An 18312-nucleotide genomic window follows, 5' to 3' on the forward strand; every position below is an offset into this window, starting at 1 on the left:
TGGTCTTCGATAGACTTAATTATTGAGTTGGTTTTGGTCTTAAATATAAAATGTAATATTTATCATTTATTGATTTATTCTAAATTATCTCTATAGATACTTCTTTAACTATAATTAAATAGAAAAGGAAGGGAGGATATTAAGGAAGATGATTATAGTGTTTTAAGAAAAACATGTTATATTTCTTATAATTAACTAACCTACCTAACTTCTTTAATATAATTGAATTAGTTAAATGAGTTTTATATTAAAGATTAGAAGAGTATGCTAAAGCATGGGGGATTGCAAGTGACGGAATGCATGATCAACCCATAATTTGACAGGAGTTAGGACGAGGCGAATAAGAATGTCACTAGGGGGGTTTGGGTAGCCCAATATAACACTTTTCAGAAGCACTTTTTTACAAATCGAGACAAACTCCTCTATATATTTACTTCATATATCGTAAAAGTACTTCTGAAACTATAGTTTTGGTCTTACTCAAATAGATCACACGTTCATTAGCTTAATAATTAACATTTTTCAGTCTTTATATGACATAATTAAGATAATTGGTCATGTCCCTTGTTATAGTTTTAATAGATTATTATTCCTAATGGCCGATCAAGCAATAATATTTAAACAGTATTTATCTTTGCCCCTTTACAGTGTATTTTTTTTTTTTTTTAAACACTATTTACAGTGTATCTTTTTGTTTTTTTTTTTTAATTTATTTACCGCCACATGGGCCAAAAACACGGTGCCAATAATTAGAAAAAATATTAAAATGTATCGTTTTAACTTTTTAAAAAATATAATTTTAACCTATAGGGCTGATTGAACCCCTTTTAATCGTATAACAGTAGGATCAGGAATTACGAAGACATCATTTCCTTCTTACACTTATTTTCTCTGATAGATGTGAATGTTTTAAACTCTTTTTCTGGCTTTTTTTTTTTTATTTCTCAGTATTAGTTACGACCTTGTAAATGCTTGTCCTTTTATTAATGTCATTTAACTTTTTATAAAAAAATTGGGAAAATGACAAAAAAATACTCATTGAAATTGAAAAAGACAAAAAGGTGATCCAAATAAATGAAATGACTAAATGGACATGAAGTATGAATTTGAAATTTACAGATTTTGGTAAAATAACTAATACACCCCTAGAGTAAGACAGAAAAATCGGTTGAATATTTTCATACACTAACACATTGATTAAGATAGATTGCAAAACTCATTACATAAATAGTCACTTTTATTTTGTAAGTTGTTATTTTCATTATATATTTAGTAAAATTGTGGGTAAAAGCATTAAAAATAGTTGCAAATAAACAAGTTGCAAATCCCCTAATGTAAATGACAACTTTCATTACGCAAGTTGTGATTCTTTTTACTTGTTTTGCAAAAATGTCTAGAAATAGCTTATAACAAATTATAAAACTCTTTATGCAAATGGTTACTTTTATTTCATAAGTTATTATTCTCATTGTACGTTCAGTAAAATTATATACAAATATATTAGAAATTGTTACAAATAAAGAGGTTGTGAAACACATTTTGAAAGTTGTTAATATCTTCACAAATGCTGTTAAAAGCTACCTTTATTATAATGAAACCTAAAGGAAAACTAAATCCAAGTTCCTCCAGTCACTAAAAAGGGTTCTTTGAAATCACATTGCCCCCGTTGCAGGAGTAGATTGTCGTCGTTGAAGTTGGTTACCATCATTGAAGTACATTGCCCTGTTTGAAATAACTCGTACTTCCTGAGATTGCCTCAGTCGAGGAGGTCGCTGAAGTAACGCCAACTACGATAAACAAATAGGAAGCTTGAATATTGTTCTTCATAAAGCATTTTCAATGAGTCTCCAAAGCTTAAAATGTTATTGTCTAGCATTCATCTTTTTGGTTCTGTCTCTGTTCTTTGCATAAAACTGTTTTCAGGGAATATGAAGCTGCCTGATTTTCTAGTATTATTAAACTATTTGCCCTGAATATTACAAAACACATATTGAGATTTACAACTTTCATAGTGTAAGTGACTGCTTTGTTAATGAGTTTTGCAATATGTTTCAGGAGATGGGCAATTTGTTTCTAAAAGCCAATAAAATTCTACACTAAATTTGACAAAACACATAGTGGGATGTATAAATTTCGTAGTGAAAATGACCACTTCTTTAATAGGTTTTGCAACCTATTTTTAAGGGATGGACAACTTGTTTCTAAAATCCAATAAAATTCCACGTTAAATTTTACAAAACACATAGTGGGATTTATAATTTTAGTAGTGAAAATTATCACTTCTTAAATGGATTTGGCAACCTGTTTTCAAGGAATGGGCAACTTGTTTCTAAAAATTAATAAAATTTCATACTGAATTTTACAAAACATATAGTGGGATTTACAATTTTCGTAGTAAAAATGACCACTTCTTAAATAGGTTTTGCAACCTGTTTTAAGGGATGAGCAACTTGTTTCTAAAAACCGACAAAATTTCATGCTAAATTTTACAAAACATATATTAAGATTTACAACTTTCGTAGTGAAAGTGACCAGTTTGTTAATGGGTTTTACAACCTATTTCTGGGAGATAGGTAACTTGTTTTTGACCACCAATAAAATTTCATACTGAATTTTACAAAACACATAGTGGGATTTACAACTTTCATAGTGAAAGTGACCACTTCTTCAATGGATTTTATAAACCTGTTTTCATCAGATGTGCAATTTGTAAGCATAAATAAACCATTTAGTAGACGTGCACATAAAGTACATCACAGTAAACATTGAACCATTAACTTTTATAATTAACTACATGTGTAATGAAATATACCATTCACATAATGGTATTTACCAAAAACCAAAAGCATATGACAGCAGTTGCATTACGTAATTGCTTGCCATCATTTTTAGATTTTTGTTACATCATTCACCAAATACTGAATATAAACCCTCAAACCCAATAATCCTGTCCCTATTTCACCATGAAGCAACCACAAAAATGAACAACCCAAATCCCACCATCAACTTCTACTTACTTACATAATCCTACAGGTTCACTCCCTCTCTTCTTCTCTCTCTCTCTCTTCCCTATTTTTTCTCTGCTTCTTCTCTAAACTTTATTTCTCTCCCCCCCCCTTTTATAACATTGGTGATGAGATTGAGAAGGGAAGATGAAAGACAAGAGGTACCAAGTCTCAAACCCCAAGCATAATGAAATATTTATTCAGAACATACCAGAACGCCGTAGGAGAGACCACATCTTTTTCTTCTTCATCGAACCCTTTGACAGTTCATTCCTAGCCTTCAGTTCTGCCGCCCTTTGAAGAAGAAAAGAACCTGAAGAGAGAGAAAAGAACTCTTTGAACATGAAGTGAAAGAGAAGACAAAAAAAGATGAGAAAAAGGACATTGAGGTAATTTGTTAAAATTTGTAAGCCCCAATTCAATACCTGTAATCCTGTTTGTCCTTTGTGAAATTAGAATGACTAATCTGGAATTTCAAAATTCAAACGGTATTTATATGGGATTTTTCCTGAAAAAATTGTAAGTGAAATTATTCTTTTTAATTAATATTCAGTACGACATAGTGATGGCTTATGAATCAAAATTATAAGAGACAATCTGTTTAATGACTTGCTCTTTCTACATGGCATAAATTTTTTTCTACCATCTTTCTATATCAATAATCAATAATCTTTATTTATAAGAAAATCGATAACAATTAAAACATAAAATAAATATATGAACCAAAAATAGAGTCAAATAAATAGCAGTTATCGAAATAATTCAAAAATTTAGTCTCTCATTTTTGGGTTCCCTCTTTTTGTTTTTTGAGTTTCTCTTGGATCTTAATAGTATATCTTCATCTCACTAATGCTAGCGCAAATCTTATAATTCAAAGAACTTTTATGGCAATGTTTATCTAGTAATTATTAATAAATATCTTATGTTAGCAGAAATTTTTTATGGGAATAATAATAGAAAAATGAAACCTTTTAAATCTAGATAAACATTACTTGATTGATCCATGAGATTAAAAAAATATATATATCATATAATAAAATTATGTAAAATTTCTGGCAAGCCTGCAAATAACTTACACATCACATTAATCATACTAATACAATAATTTAGTGCCCCACAGGGGCAAAATTATTTAAAACTTCTATATATACACCTTACATTTTATTACAAGATTTAACAGCGAAAAATAAATACTATTTTTAAGGCAGAGAAAGAAGAGAAGAGAAAGAATTTTTATATGAATATACAACTTTTTCTTTTATTTATTATTATATTAACTTTATTTTCATGAGATATAATACGTATTAAATAAAGATAAAATTTTAAATTTAAATTTTAAATAATAGTTAATAAGATTTAAGATTTTTTATTAATCTACATAAAATATATTAAAAATAATTTATAAATAAGATTGGATATATTTTATTTTATTTTTAATCTTTTACCCGCGTTAAATTAAATAACATAAAATAGGGACTTTGCTTTGCTCTTAAATTTTTTCCCCTTTTCTACACATCGTGCAGTGAAGCTAGCTGCCGGGAGAGAGAGATCACAGCTGGGGCAAGAGAATCTGATAATGGCGCTGTCTTCCTGAATTGCTACTCCGCTAAGTCGGAGAGAGTGAAAACGGAGACACTGGAACCCATGAAAGCTCAACTATTGATTCAGATCTTCTCATGCTTCGTATTAGCCTCTGTTTGTTTTCTACAAACAACGCTCGCCGATGGCGTAACCCCTGAGGAAGCGAAAGAACTTCGAGATGAGGTGGCTCCTCGTGTGATTTTCATCTTTGCATCTTATTATATATATCGAATAAAGTTTTTTTTTTTGGTTGGTGAGTGGTAATCGGAATCTTGCTTACAGTACCTGCTGATCTTTCAGTTGTTGCACATCGATTTGATGCGCTAATTCATTGAGACTGCATTATCTAATAGTTTAACGACCCTTGGCTGTTGGAATGCAGCAAAATTCAGAGTGGGAACAATTTCTATATGACATTAGAATAGCTTGTAAAATTGACAGGACTTTTTATTGGGCGACATATATTGAGGGGAGAACGACATTGATTCAATGGTTCTTATGAAGCAGCTTTGATTTGAATAAGTTCCTTGCCTTTCAACCATAGGGCATGATTTGATTATGCATACTGAACAGTGAACTTGATGTTCCAATGTCTTGTGCTGTTGCGAATTTGGACCAAAATAATGTCTCTCGGGTTGGGGTTCTCTATTTCAACCTGTATCACATAATGGGTAGTTGCATTATATTTGCTGCTGAAGCTATGGCTTCTCTTTAGCTGATTAATTTTTCTTTATTGTGAAAATGTAGGTTCGTGGGATGTTTTATCATGCTTTTAATGGATATATGGAGCATGCTTTTCCACTTGATGAATTAAGACCTCTTTCATGTGGGGGAGAAGATTCCCTTGGTGGTTATGCCTTAACTTTGGTAAGAAAAATTCATATATATTGAGTTATAATAAGAAAATAAGAATATGTCTGCAATGCTGATGTCTGTAATGTGTCCAAAACAGATTGACTCGTTAGACATGTTGGCTTTACTTGGTGACCATGAACGCTTCACAAGTTCCATTGAATGGATTGGTAAAAATCTTCGGTTTGATATAGTGAGTGAAGGGCATTAGTTAGTTTTCCATTCTTCTTTTAGCATATGTACATGGAGCTTTTCATTTATTTTTTAATTGCTATTTCTTTATTTGAGGACAGAGCTCTATTGTGTGATTAATAGGATGCATTTTAGACTTATCAACAATCACCTATTAATTAATCTTTGAATATGTTAAGTGCACATTGTTTTTTGTATTCCTGGTTAAGTAACTTGTTCATTCAGATCAAAATTTCCGTGGGCTGACTTTTGATGCTCAGATTCTAAAGCACTTGATTTGGTATCATGTGCTTTTTCTAGTCAATATTTTATGATAAATTCCTTCAATATTATCTTTATTAGCTTGTTCTCATTTTATATAAGAAAATTATTGATTATCTTTTACAATTTTTGCTGCCACATGTCTTATATCTTTGCATATGAATACTTTAAATGTGTGTCTCTGAACCTGGTTGGTGACACTTTTTTGCAGAATAAAACAGTTTCTGTTTTTGAAACCACTATTCGGGTGCTTGGAGGCTTACTTTCTGCTCATCTAATTGCCAGTGATTATGCTACGGTATCAGCTATATGCATCCATATATGTCGATTCTCTTATAATCTAATATAATATGGGCAATATTTTATTGTAGGTTTTACATCAGGTAACTAGATGGATTTCTTCATTTTATGCTTGATTCATCACAAAATTATTAGCTTAGCATAGATAATTGTGCATGTGCATGTGTTTCTGTCGATGTCAATAAGATTGTATGATCAGCTTGCCCTAACTCAAGGCTATGTATCTCTGTTGCTTTAGTGGAATGTAAAATAGGTCCTTGGCGACTACTTGAGCCTGTACAAGGCCTTATTTAGCTTGCATGCCTTATCCTTGATGTTATTAGTGCCAAAGCCAGGATGGATTTCTGTTGAAACTTCTTCCTGATCCTCATTCAAGAAAGCATTCTATACATCGAATCGTTAAGGTTGCCAATCTAAATTTGCTGCTGAAGGTTTCCAAAGTTTGAATATATTTAATCTAGCAATTGGAGCAAATATGGAGTCTTTTCTTCTTCACACCTTTTTATTTTTTTCTGTTTTTATCATTTAGGGGGTTTATTCTGGTGAAAGTTGTGCTTCTCTTGTTGTTTGTTTATGATTTTTATTCTCTAGGTGCTTACACTGTAATTATAGTGTTTCAATTTGTATATAGTGAATTTACATTGACATTTGAAGTTGGAGAGTGAATCTTGTATACATGCATTTGCTGCAGGGTATGAGAGTTCCATCATATGACAATCAGTTACTGAACTTGGCTGAAGATCTTGGCAGGAGGTTGTTACCTGCATTTGACACTCCCACAGGTATTGCTTCTCATTTTTTTAATAGAAAAGTTTAATTAAAGTGAATTAGAATAACAAGTGTTAGAAAACGAAGTCAACTAGGATTCCACTAATCATATAGCCATTGCTGATTTATCTATATTTCCTGTCTTAAGTCCTAGAGGCAGGGGTAACTTTATAGGGTGATATTCCTCATTAATACCCATTTATTGTAATCAGGATTCTGCTACAACTTGAGTCCTATTTGTGTACCTCATTTTCAAGTGAATAACATATACTAAAAAGCATATTCATCTGAAAACACTCTCTGTTCAAACGTGGTATCAGAACTTCGGTTAATCCGAGGGATGCAAATCTGAAAATCATAGTCAGGTAGATTGACGATCAGAGAAATGCGACTACTCAAGGGAGTTAGACTTCCAAAAATAACAACAGGAAAGGAGAATAAGACAACCACTTAACAGAGAATATGACGTATGAGCATAAAAGAAAAGAATACTTGATTTCAAACAAGGTTAAATTGTTTTTCTTGGACTCGATGCTGCTAAATTTTCAGCTTCCCTGACAGCAATGGGAAGAGCCTTCAGGCTTTGCTCTTACCACACATCCGGTTAAGATAACACATTATTGGCTGTGCCATTGTTAATGTAACCTGATGGTACATTTACAGAATTTAGTGTGGACCAAATTAAAAATTTCTAAAAGTATAGGGATCCAATCACTTAGACAAACAATGGGGATCTCTAAAAATTCAGTCTTTACTTACCCTTTGGAATTTATTGACTAAAGTAATTAAACTTGTATAGATAAAGATGTAACAAACTTCACCATTTATATCCTTGAAATTGCTAATGACAAAATATTTTAAGATTCTTCTTACCTTGGATGCCTATCGTAACCAATAACCAAAATACTCAACTAATCTTTTACTAAGACCCTAGACAAGCTGGCTGAACTGTGAGGATTAAAATTGAAAATATAAAAATCTATGCTATTTCTGTTTGGATCTCTCGTGTCGTTCCCCAGACCAATTCCTGTTGTAACATTTGCATAGAGAACTAGAAATATGTGAAGACCAAAAGCTCAGTGCACATTGAATATTGAGTGATTTGCTTAGCTTGCAATCTTCCCAATTGTTGAACAATATTGCTAAATTGTTGATATGATATTAGGAAGTATTTATTTACTGTTTTAGTAATTTATATTATGGCTTTATTTTGTTCCCTGTTCAGCTTTCTTGGATTGTTTACCATTTTATGGTTTCTTTTACCTGAGGTTTAAGTTAGATTCCTTTTTTCCTTTTACTTTAAATTATGAGTTTATTTTTTATTTTAGGTTAAAGTTTTATTATTCCATACATGTCTGAAGTCATAAATGTACAGTTCATATAGGATTCTTATACCTTTGACGTCAAAATGTATTGTTCAACTGTTCTTATCAGTCCTTATGATATATCCACTATTTATTTGGTAAGATGGATGAAAACTTTCTTGCTAGTGGTTTTTACCATAATTTTATAGATAACATCGTTTAGTTTTCCGGTCCATTACTTGCCTACTATCTCATGCAATGTTGCATTGCAGGAATTCCATTTGGTTCAGTAAATTTGTTACATGGAGTTGATAAACATGAAAGCAAGGTAAAGTTTTTATGTATGCCTCATCCCCTTCTCTTGTAATCTGTATGTCCAAAATCTTTGCTACTCACTGGTCTGGTTAAGTTCCCAACAATTAAATTGTATTTACTTTAGAAAACGGGTGTAGATAAAATAAATGCAATCTTTTATGGAGCATTGTTTATGTAGAGGGGAGTGAAAATAACTCTCTTTGCTTCTCATCAAACAAAATCGGGGAGATATATACAGAGATGGCCAATTTATGTAGGCCGAAATTATGGGATACAGGGAATAAGAAAAATTCCTATTAAATCCTATCCATAATAAATACAAATATTTACATATTGAAGTATATATGATTAACGCAGCTTAGTACTAGAACTTGATGATTATGAGTTAAAACTTCTTAGCTTGCTACTGTCTTTAACATAGGTATTCCATGCCTTCAATCTCTTTTCTGTTTTTTTGTAACGAGTTTATAATAATTACTTTGGTGCTTAGATAACTTCAACAGCTGGAGGTGGGACATTGACTCTTGAATTTGGAGTTCTGAGCCGTTTGACAAATGATCCCAGTAAGTTTACATTTCTCCCTCTTTCTTGGATCTTATTTGCCACTAAAGTAGTCTCTAGGAAGGGCTTGAATGTAGTACTTAATTGCAAAGTTGGAACTAGGTATTATTTTAGCATGTAACCCTTGTACTGACTGGGAAAATAAATTCACCGATAATAAGTTGAAATCCATGAAATATCATTACTAATTGGGTAAAATCTTTGTATCTCATTTTGCAAACAAGGGCCTAGCGTCTCCTTGAAATATCATTCATTGTATAATTTATTTAGAATTAATCTTGATTCATCCATGTGGCTGTTTGTCATGTTACTGTCTTGTAGTGCGTTTGGATACCATGAAATGCTTAAAATGTTGAGATTTCTCCGTCCTGAGATTTGCCATAGAACAGGATAGTCTTTCTACCATTTTGCTGATACTGAGATTGTGGTTTCTTTCAAGGATACCCTGTGGAGAATCATCCTTTAATTTGTTGATTTTAGATTTTCCTTTAATGTCGTGAATTCTTCTATAGAACAATCAGTATAGTTGTTCCATTGTTAATCAACTTTTTGTTAATCATTTACATCCTCAGGTATCTAAATCATGGCTATATGGACCCCACTTTCTTTGCTATTTATTGAGATTGATTGCTGGCAATCACATATTAGCCTGTGTTGTAGAAGAATGACATTTGTGTTGAGGATTTACCATATGTAAAATTCTATGATCTTTCACAAAACTGGACGGGGATTAGGGATTTCTATATATATGTAGTATTGAATATTTTCATAGAGTAATTTTTGTTTGGACTATTTTCAATGTTTACCTCACTTTTTCTTCGCCTGGTTTCCCTCCATCTTTGGACTGGACACTTGACTGGTTCCCAATTCAACTGGCTAAACCGACCAGTCTGGTCAATTCTCAAATCCTTGCTTTTATCATTATGTCCTTTGGGGGAAGGGAGGGGTTGGGTTAATTTCTCACAGTTCTTCATGCGTACATTTGTTGATTTGCAGTTTTTGAACAAGTGACTAAGAATGCAGTGCGCGGACTTTGGGCCCAACGTTCAAGGCTTAATCTAGTTGGTGCTCATATTAATGTTTTTACTGGTGAATGGACCCAGAAGGTACTGCATAGATTTCACTTGACAAAAATCATAAATGGTTTCAAGAAAATTATATATATATGCCACATCTCTGAAGTTCTGGCGATGATCACGTTAATCTTAACTTTATATTGTTTATCAGTTGCTTGATATTACTTTCCATCTTTTCATTGATCTATCTTCTCTCTGTCTTAATAAACCTAGCCTCAGTGGCACCAATTCCTTCTACTAGTGTCAGAAACTACAGCCATCTCTATGATTTTTGCAGGATGCTGGGATAGGAACTAGTATTGATTCTTTCTATGAGTACCTGTTAAAGGTCAGTGGCCACGACTGGAATGATTATTTTTATTGTTTATTTCATGATTAAAGAAGAGACTTAGCAAAGGTTTTTTTTTTTGTGGGGGGGGGGGTGCCAAAAAAAGGATTACAAATTTATGACTTGGGGGACGATTAAAAAAGAGGGGGCAAAAACAAAATGAGGAACATTGTAAACATATTTTTGCTCCTCAATCTCTGAATTTTTCATAAACATTTGAACTATATTCATTTTATTGATAACTCCATTGAAAGTTCAATATTAAAAGGATCACTGAAGTTGATTTCTATTTCACGTTATTCATTTCTATGCATGGTAATTCACCGTTCTACCTAGTCACCATCTTGATTGATTCCCTTTAATCATTTGTAGCCACAATGCAATTGGATTGTTTGTGTAATAAGGGTAACAATATCTTTTATTTACATAACTGGTGCCTGGCTCATGGTTCTATAGATGGGTTTCGTAATTAGAATTCCTGGGATCAGATGGCTCTGTTTTTGATAATGTTGTTCTCTTCTTTTCATTTCTGTTTTCCTTTACTTTGGTCGTTGTTGAGTGTTTAGAAGGCAGAGTGGGAACCTTATCCTCTGATTCTGTTGTTTCTTCTTTAATAAATGAATCCTTCTCTTTAAACAAACAAAAATTTATAAATAAAAAAAAAAAAATCTTTCACTCTGTTGACAGAGAAACAAATAAACTAATTACTCAATTTTGGTTTCATTTTATGCATGAAGGATCATATACTTATTTAAAGCATATAAAATTAGTATATTTATTCTGCCAACCTATTGAACCATACTAGCTGTATTTTGTTTGCTGATATTTTTTACGGTTCCAACTCAGAATGTAAATATCTTTTTTATGTTATCCTGTAATTTCATTTTAGCATTAGTGAGCAGGCAATCATGTTCTCTAATTCTTCCTTCATGAATTTTCTCAGGCTTATTTATTATTTGGAGATGAGGAGTACTTGTATATATTTCAAGAAGCTTATGCTGCTGCCATGCATTATCTTTACAATGACCCTTGGTATTGTTTGTGGCTTTACGTGCCTCCCTGTAATTACAGTTGACTCGTCTCCTGTGATTCTTTGGAACTCTCATGCTTGTTTATAATGTAACTTTTAAAAATTCAGGCAAAGCTAGGAAGAAATGGAAAAGGCCAAACGACATAAATTGTGGCAAGACTTGATAATTGTTTGTACATTACTCAAAAGTATTTAATCATCAACTTGAGAATTTGAGTTATTAATATTCTCGTTAATGGCATCCTCGGCATTTGAGCAGCTACTGGCATTTTTTCAATATGCTCATCATGATTTGTTCCTTTGACAGTTCTCTATACTCCTTGGCCACATTGTCTGACATAGCTCCTAGTAATTGCCCCTCAATGCAAGGAAAAATTAAACACGATAACCCTAAAAATTTCAATTGCCCCCTCTGAAAAGGAAAAATTCATTTGCCTGCTTAAAAAGTTTCACTTATCCCCCTAAAAAAATTATTTAACTGAAATCTTATCCATATGTTGTAATCTCAAATAACAGTAGTTTGAGAATGGAGGGATCAATATGTTAGAAAATAACTTTCTTTGATTGTTTCTATACTATACAAAAGAGATGAATAAATTATATTTGATAAAAAGTTAAAAAAAACATAATTTTAATAAATATAAAAATTTAATTCATATTAAGACAGTTTTATTTTATGTGTGATTATACTTTTATGTTTTACACCTTCTTCTTTAGTAATGAAGTTTTACCTCTAATGCAATTTAATAAATATTTAAAATTATATTTTAAAAATATAATTAATATTCATCTTGAATGAAAATTTTGTCCTCACTACCTAATTTTTCTGGGTCCGTCACTTCTAGCTGGTCTTCACTGGTTGCGTTGCTCGCTAGGGCACCAGTAAACAACTCCCATTCCATTGCCCAAGTCTTCAATACAAAGTCGCAGGGTCTGCACTAATCATGGTTGATAGATTGAACCAAGATCTTTGATTTGTGACTATCTAGGCAACTAGGGTTTCCATGTCTAAAGGCATTTAAAAAGATCTTTGATTGTGACTATCTCCTAAATGACTCTTACATGTCCCACGTTTGAAACCTGGATTTTGGTTTATTTTTGCAGGTATGTAGAAGTGAACATGGATTCTGCTGCTATTGTCTGGCCATTATTTAATAGTTTGCAGGCATTCTGGCCTGGTCTCCAGGTTTTTCTTTATTAATTTCTAATACTATATAGTATAAACAATGGATCCTAGATTGTTTGTACGAAAATCATAATGGTTAGTGAAGTATCCTCATGTTCACAAGGTTTTAGCTGGAGACATTGATCCTGCAATTCGTACCCATGCTGCCTTCTTTAGTGTATGGAGAAGATATGGTTTTACACCAGAGGGTTTTAATCTTGCTACCCTCAGTGTTCAGGTATATTTCATACGATTACCTGACAGTCAATGTGGGAGCGTTTAGAGTCGGCATGGATTTCCAAGTAGCATTATTGTATATTGATGAGCTCCTCTTAAATCAGTTGATCGTAAATAAATTTCTATGTTGAAACTTGTGCACTACTTATCTATGATCCAGTAAATAAGCTTAATACTAAGACCTTTTTTCTGGCATCTAGGTTACATTTTTGGTGGATTTAATCAGTTGGATTTGTCAAAGTGATATAGCAATCTCAATATGTGGTCGCTTGATTCTGTGGATGGTTTTGATATTTTAGTCTGTTTGATGTTGATTTAACATGTATTTGGCAAGACTAACTTGCATGGGGTATTTGAGGTGCACACGCACAACACCCAATGTGAGTTAGTCTTGGTCCAATAGTTAATGGGTCCATCATTTAACCCCACTCTTCAACCAGCAGCAATTCTCTCTCTCTCACACACACGCATGCCCGCACTACCAAATGTTAGTTAGTGTTGGCCCAATAGTTAACGTGTCCATCTTATATACGTGTCTTTCAATCTATTGTCTCCCTGATGTCAATAGCCCTTTATCACCATTTAGATTTGGCTTAGCCTGAGGCTTACATCTTCTGCTAATGAAAACGTGTCTTTCTTTTGTGTGCCAGATAGAAAAGCATTTAAGAAATTTCTTACAGTACTTGTGAATCGTTCTTTTCTATCCCCTTATTTTCAGCATGGGCAGAAAAGCTACCCTCTGCGGCCAGAATTAATAGAGAGCACATATTGGTTGTACAAAGCTACCAGAGATCCTAGGTATGCTCATAACTGCTTTCAAGTGGTCCTGTTATTGGTTCCATACTATTCTCTACTGTCATTTCTGGTCGTTCAGAAGAGTAAAATTATGAAGAATGAGAACCTTGTAGCCACTCTTCATGTTGCTTTGAACATAACAAGAAGTGCAGATTTTATCAGAATGGATTATTGACGATAAGGAGACCACTGTGAAGTAACTTGTGTTCTATGAAAATTAAGATTTGTCATCTTTTTACATTTGAAGTCGTATAAGTTTTATGAAATTACGAATTTTTGGTCCAGAATTATTAGCTGGACATAGATGTTGATAGGAGGAAATAGAGAGAATGAAAGTTTTGAATAGTGGCATCAAGATTATTTCTCCTGTGGCTTTGTTAAAAAGACTTTTGCCAGACAAATATTATTTAAGAAATACCTTTTAGCTGACATTGAATGAGTATCATTGCTCAATACTCAGTGCTAGTCTATAAAGCAAAATAAATGGATGATGTTAAAAATTTCTTGTGTGTCCATTTAGTGAATTGATTTACTATGCAGATTTGCAAGGTTTTAACAGCATGGGTGATCTTTGTTGATCCCTATTTATTAGTAGGCTGGATGCTGATAAGCTTGTGTTCATATTAATTCTTAACCACCTTTGCAGTTTTGGAAGAAATTAGAAGTAAATAATAGAATTTTCAACTGTGCTTGGACTTTTTTATTTTCATTCCTCTTTTGCTTTCGGAGGATTTATTGTCATCCATTTTGTAATTCTGTTCTCTTATTCATAAATCTTATACTTTTTTCCCTATGAAGCGGGATTTACTTATTCTACTTATATGAACTATTTTATTTGTTGATAGTATTGCCTGCAATATTACTTAATTCATATAAATTCAATTGTCGTCTATTTGCATCTTTGAAGATATCTTGATGTTGGACGGGACATAGTTGCTAGTTTACAGTATGGTGCCCGATGCACTTGTGGATATTGTCACATTTCAGATGTTGAATCTCACAATCAGGAAGATCACATGGAGAGCTTCTTCCTCGCTGAGACGGTAAGAACCAATTCTACATGAGTTTATGTATCTCTCCTTTCATTATGCATCATTGACGATGGTCACCAGGATAGGTTGATTGACCTTCGGCCAGGGTTCCAACTAACATCTCTATTAGGACTTGGCATCTCATAGAGACTTGCTGTGGTGACGTGTGTGTCAGAGGGAGAGATCATTAGTTTCATTTTGAATGTGTGTTGCGCATAACAATGAGAATAGTGTGGTGCGTTCAGAATAATCTGTGTGTGGCTTGAGGCAATTATGGTAACTTTTTTCATTTGTTGATTAGTTAAGTTTCCAAAGCTGAGCCAATGCTACACATGCTGGCTCCCTTCTTTCAAAAATTTTGTGGCAAATACATTGTTCTTTTCTTCTTCTGGCTTTCAGCATCTGCCATTTTGGAAATGCTCCCTTAACATAATGATCACATTTTATTTCTTTCCTTCCTTGATAAGATAACGTCTTTTGTTAGAGTGAATTCTTTTGGTCCCAAACACTTCGGTAGTTATTTTGGTTTTCACCTTTTTTCTTTTTATATTTTTGGAGGGACATGCTGATATGATCTGATTACAATTAGGTCAAGTATCTGTGGCTTCTATTTGATTTGGCTGTGGGTCCTGATAACATTGTGGAAAACGGGCCATACAAGTAAGTGCATTAATTCATTTATTAGACTGACTAGCAGTTTTTCTTTTTCAATAAAATTGAGCTACAGGTTTTCTCTGTTATGCTTTGGAACAGGTACATCTTCAGCACTGAAGGCCATTTACTGCCAGCTACTCCTCAAATCTCTCTTGTAAAGGAACATTGTCTGTATTATGGGTCTTATTGTAGAATGAATGATGTAAGACAAGGATCTTTTAGCTCAGAGGTTGAAAATGATCTACAAGAATCCAATGACAGTAAAATCCATGGAAGCGAGACTCATGCTGAGCATATGTCAGATTATAATACTTTTGAATCAACTTCTATTTCAGGTTTGATCAAGGTGAGTGCTCGGTACACTTTCCTACCATCCCTGTTGAATTCTTCCTTTCTTCTTTTTGCAATATTCACAGTACAGTTACTGGATATTATTTCATTTAACTTTTCATGCTTAAATTTCTTCACTGTTTTCATTAATAATTAAAAGGTCAGAAATCAAGTTATCTACTTCCTATTTGGTTTCTGATGCAAAATTTCCTTTTCTAGTAATTCTACTGATTCTGCACAAGTGCATATTGTGAGACAGTTGAAACAGTTTGATAGTTTGATAGTGCCAGAATCAGTAACTTATTTTTCCCTGGATTTTAAAAATAAAGAATCATTGTTGTTTTAGATGCTTTAAGTGGCATGTCACATAAACAAGACATATTTTATTTTTATAAAGACCAGTCAGATCAGTGGTTGCATTGCTCAGTGATGCAAAATTTAACGAGGTTGTGCTTCTTCGGGTATTCCTAGCCTCCCAAAATGAAGTACATGTTTTTGTGCCCTACTTTTGTAAGCCTCATCTGTGTCTTTCATTATTCCTAGAATTCATTCACCTTAATATAACATCCTTGTATTTGGACTTCGCCATATCATCTATCATGTCCCCGTTTCCCATAACCATCTCCATGCTTCAATATTTTAAAGTGATATGAACTTATAATTGACAACTAACCACCCATACATTGCAGAAAAGTGATGTTTTTAAGCTTTCCAATACTTTTGGATTTTTCACTGCGCTTTGGATCAGTTAATTAATGTTGAACATCTTATTGTAACTTTGCAGGGTTTTTGCCCAGGATTAACCCATGGTCAGAAGTTTGGTATATCATATGTGCATCCACCTGATCAGCCTCGTGATTATGAGACTGTCCAACAGAAAGAACCAGCAGTTGTACAAAGCCAGGCAGTTTTGGTTATCCCAAGCCAAAGTGCCGACCATTTGCCACCCGACCATAATAGTTACAAAGATGATAATCAGACTCATGAATCAGATGTATCTAATGAACAGAATGATAATCAGACTCATGAATCAGATATATCTACCTGAAGTGTGAAGAGGTGGACTTATGGTGCTGGTAGAACTCAACATGATAGACCTCATGCGGCGTGAAAGATCATATGATCTGTGAGCGAAAGCAAGAGGATCGTCATGGCTGATGAAGAATATTTGTGGCTTTGGGATTACCTGAAACATATCTCTCATTTTCATTAGTTTGTTCATAAGCCAAAAGTATAGTTTTCATCATTCTGGCAATTTTTGATACTGTGGGCATGAAGCTACCGGCCTGAACTATGGGTGAAGGGTCTGTTAGATGCGCCTTCTCAGACTGCTGCCAGAGGCTTGAGACATAATTTTTGCCTTATGAGGCTCTGGGCTCGTCTAACAGAATGTAATTTTAAAATTTTCTTCTGTTGTGTCATCATTTCCAATACATTTCTGTAACCTGTTGTAGAAATCTCATTTGTCTACAGATTATAGGCAACAGTTACGTCTGAATGTAGACCACAGTTTCAAGTGCTAGAGTAAGGAGCCACTCTCTCATTTGCCCATTTTGTTAACTTGTATAAGTCCAAGACATGGAAAATGTAGTTGTCCCTCATTAATTGTGGCTACCCTTGGCTTGCCCCCTTCAAAAATTTGTTGAGTTTGACCCAACTGCTCGGTTTGAGAGAGACTTGGTTTCTTTTATATTGGAAGTTAGAAACTTTTGTGGCTGAAGGTTGGGACTCCGATTTCTAGAATTTGGTTTTAGTGTCTGATTAAGAGAATATATATATATATATATATATATATATATTTACAATTCAAGGCACCCAAACATGCCCCCACAAACAACTCATACTCAGCATAGGTTTAAACTTGTAACCCTGCTTGGCCCAACCTGAACTCGCTTGGGTTGTTAGGTTAAATGGGCCAACTTGCCAACCCACACAATTTTTTCCCACTAATTTCAATGATTTTTAGCACCTAAATTTAACCCATATTCATTCAAGGAATAAAATTAATAACATCATCTACTATATTTAATGGTCAAAAAAATTCATGTAACTCTTAATCCTTTTTGTCTTTTTAGAAAAGAGAGTTAAACCGGCAAACTCAAATGAATTATTCAAGTCATCAATTCATTTAATCTAACCATTGTTCTTAGCTCTAATAATTTCTTGCCCACATAAATAAAAGGAAAATTTGGTAAAAAAAATTCTTGTTTAAAAATTTAATTGGCTAAAAAGAATTAAATTTAAAAGTCTGCAACTATGATCTATGAGTATAATTTTTTTTACTATGTGCAACATATCTTTTGTTATATACAAATAATTTTTGTATTAATAATTGTTACACATTATTAATTATATGTTGCACATAACCAGAAAAAAATTATACTTATAGATGAATTATAGTTACATTTATTCAAATTCAAATCTTTGTGCCAATTAAATCAATCAAATTTTTAAAGAATGAGTTTCAGAGGGTGTTCGGGTAACTCAAAATTACTTTTTAAAAGTATTTTTTCGTAAATCGAAATAA

The 18312-nt window shown here is 33.1% G+C and overlaps 1 protein-coding gene across 2 annotated transcripts; it reads left to right on the forward strand.

The window, feature by feature from the left end:
* Nucleotides 1-4533: 4533 nt before the first annotated feature.
* LOC114740894 (alpha-mannosidase I MNS4-like) lies at nt 4534-17505 on the forward strand. 2 transcript variants are annotated; one of them, XM_028929139.1, is made up of 17 exons: nt 4534-4769; nt 5334-5453; nt 5539-5631; nt 6103-6189; nt 6883-6973; nt 8536-8591; nt 9069-9141; nt 10136-10245; nt 10493-10543; nt 11487-11575; nt 12678-12759; nt 12863-12976; nt 13694-13773; nt 14678-14813; nt 15391-15461; nt 15555-15801; nt 16570-17505. In XM_028929139.1, exons 1-17 carry the CDS (start codon nt 4650-4652, stop codon nt 16831-16833), a joined length of 1884 nt encoding a protein of 627 aa, XP_028784972.1. In that variant the 5' UTR covers nt 4534-4649; the 3' UTR covers nt 16834-17505. The 2 variants fall into 2 exon arrangements, with proteins under 2 accessions (XP_028784972.1, XP_028784973.1); XM_028929140.1 differs by lacking the exon at nt 4534-4769 and having other exon boundaries at nt 5342-5453; nt 5539-5608.
* The last annotated feature ends 807 nt before the right edge of the window (nt 17506-18312 follow it).

Source organism: Neltuma alba, unplaced genomic scaffold (assembly GCF_004799145.2).
Source record: "Neltuma alba isolate B1F8T4 unplaced genomic scaffold, ASM479914v2 tig00003190_pilon, whole genome shotgun sequence".
Classification (NCBI taxonomy): domain Eukaryota; kingdom Viridiplantae; phylum Streptophyta; class Magnoliopsida; order Fabales; family Fabaceae; genus Neltuma; species Neltuma alba.

What these genes read in the sequence shown, in the direction of transcription:
- LOC114740894 (XM_028929139.1), top strand. Translation starts at nt 4,650, where the DNA reads ATGAAAGCTCAACTATTGATTCAGATCTTCTCATGCTTCGTATTAGCC. An exon ending in CATTCTGGCCTGGTCTCCAG is followed by an intron (nt 12,760 to 12,862) that starts GTTTTTCTTTAT and finishes CATGTTCACAAG; the next exon opens with GTTTTAGCTGGAGACATTGA. An exon ending in AAAGCTACCAGAGATCCTAG is followed by an intron (nt 13,774 to 14,677) that starts GTATGCTCATAA and finishes GCATCTTTGAAG; the next exon opens with ATATCTTGATGTTGGACGGG.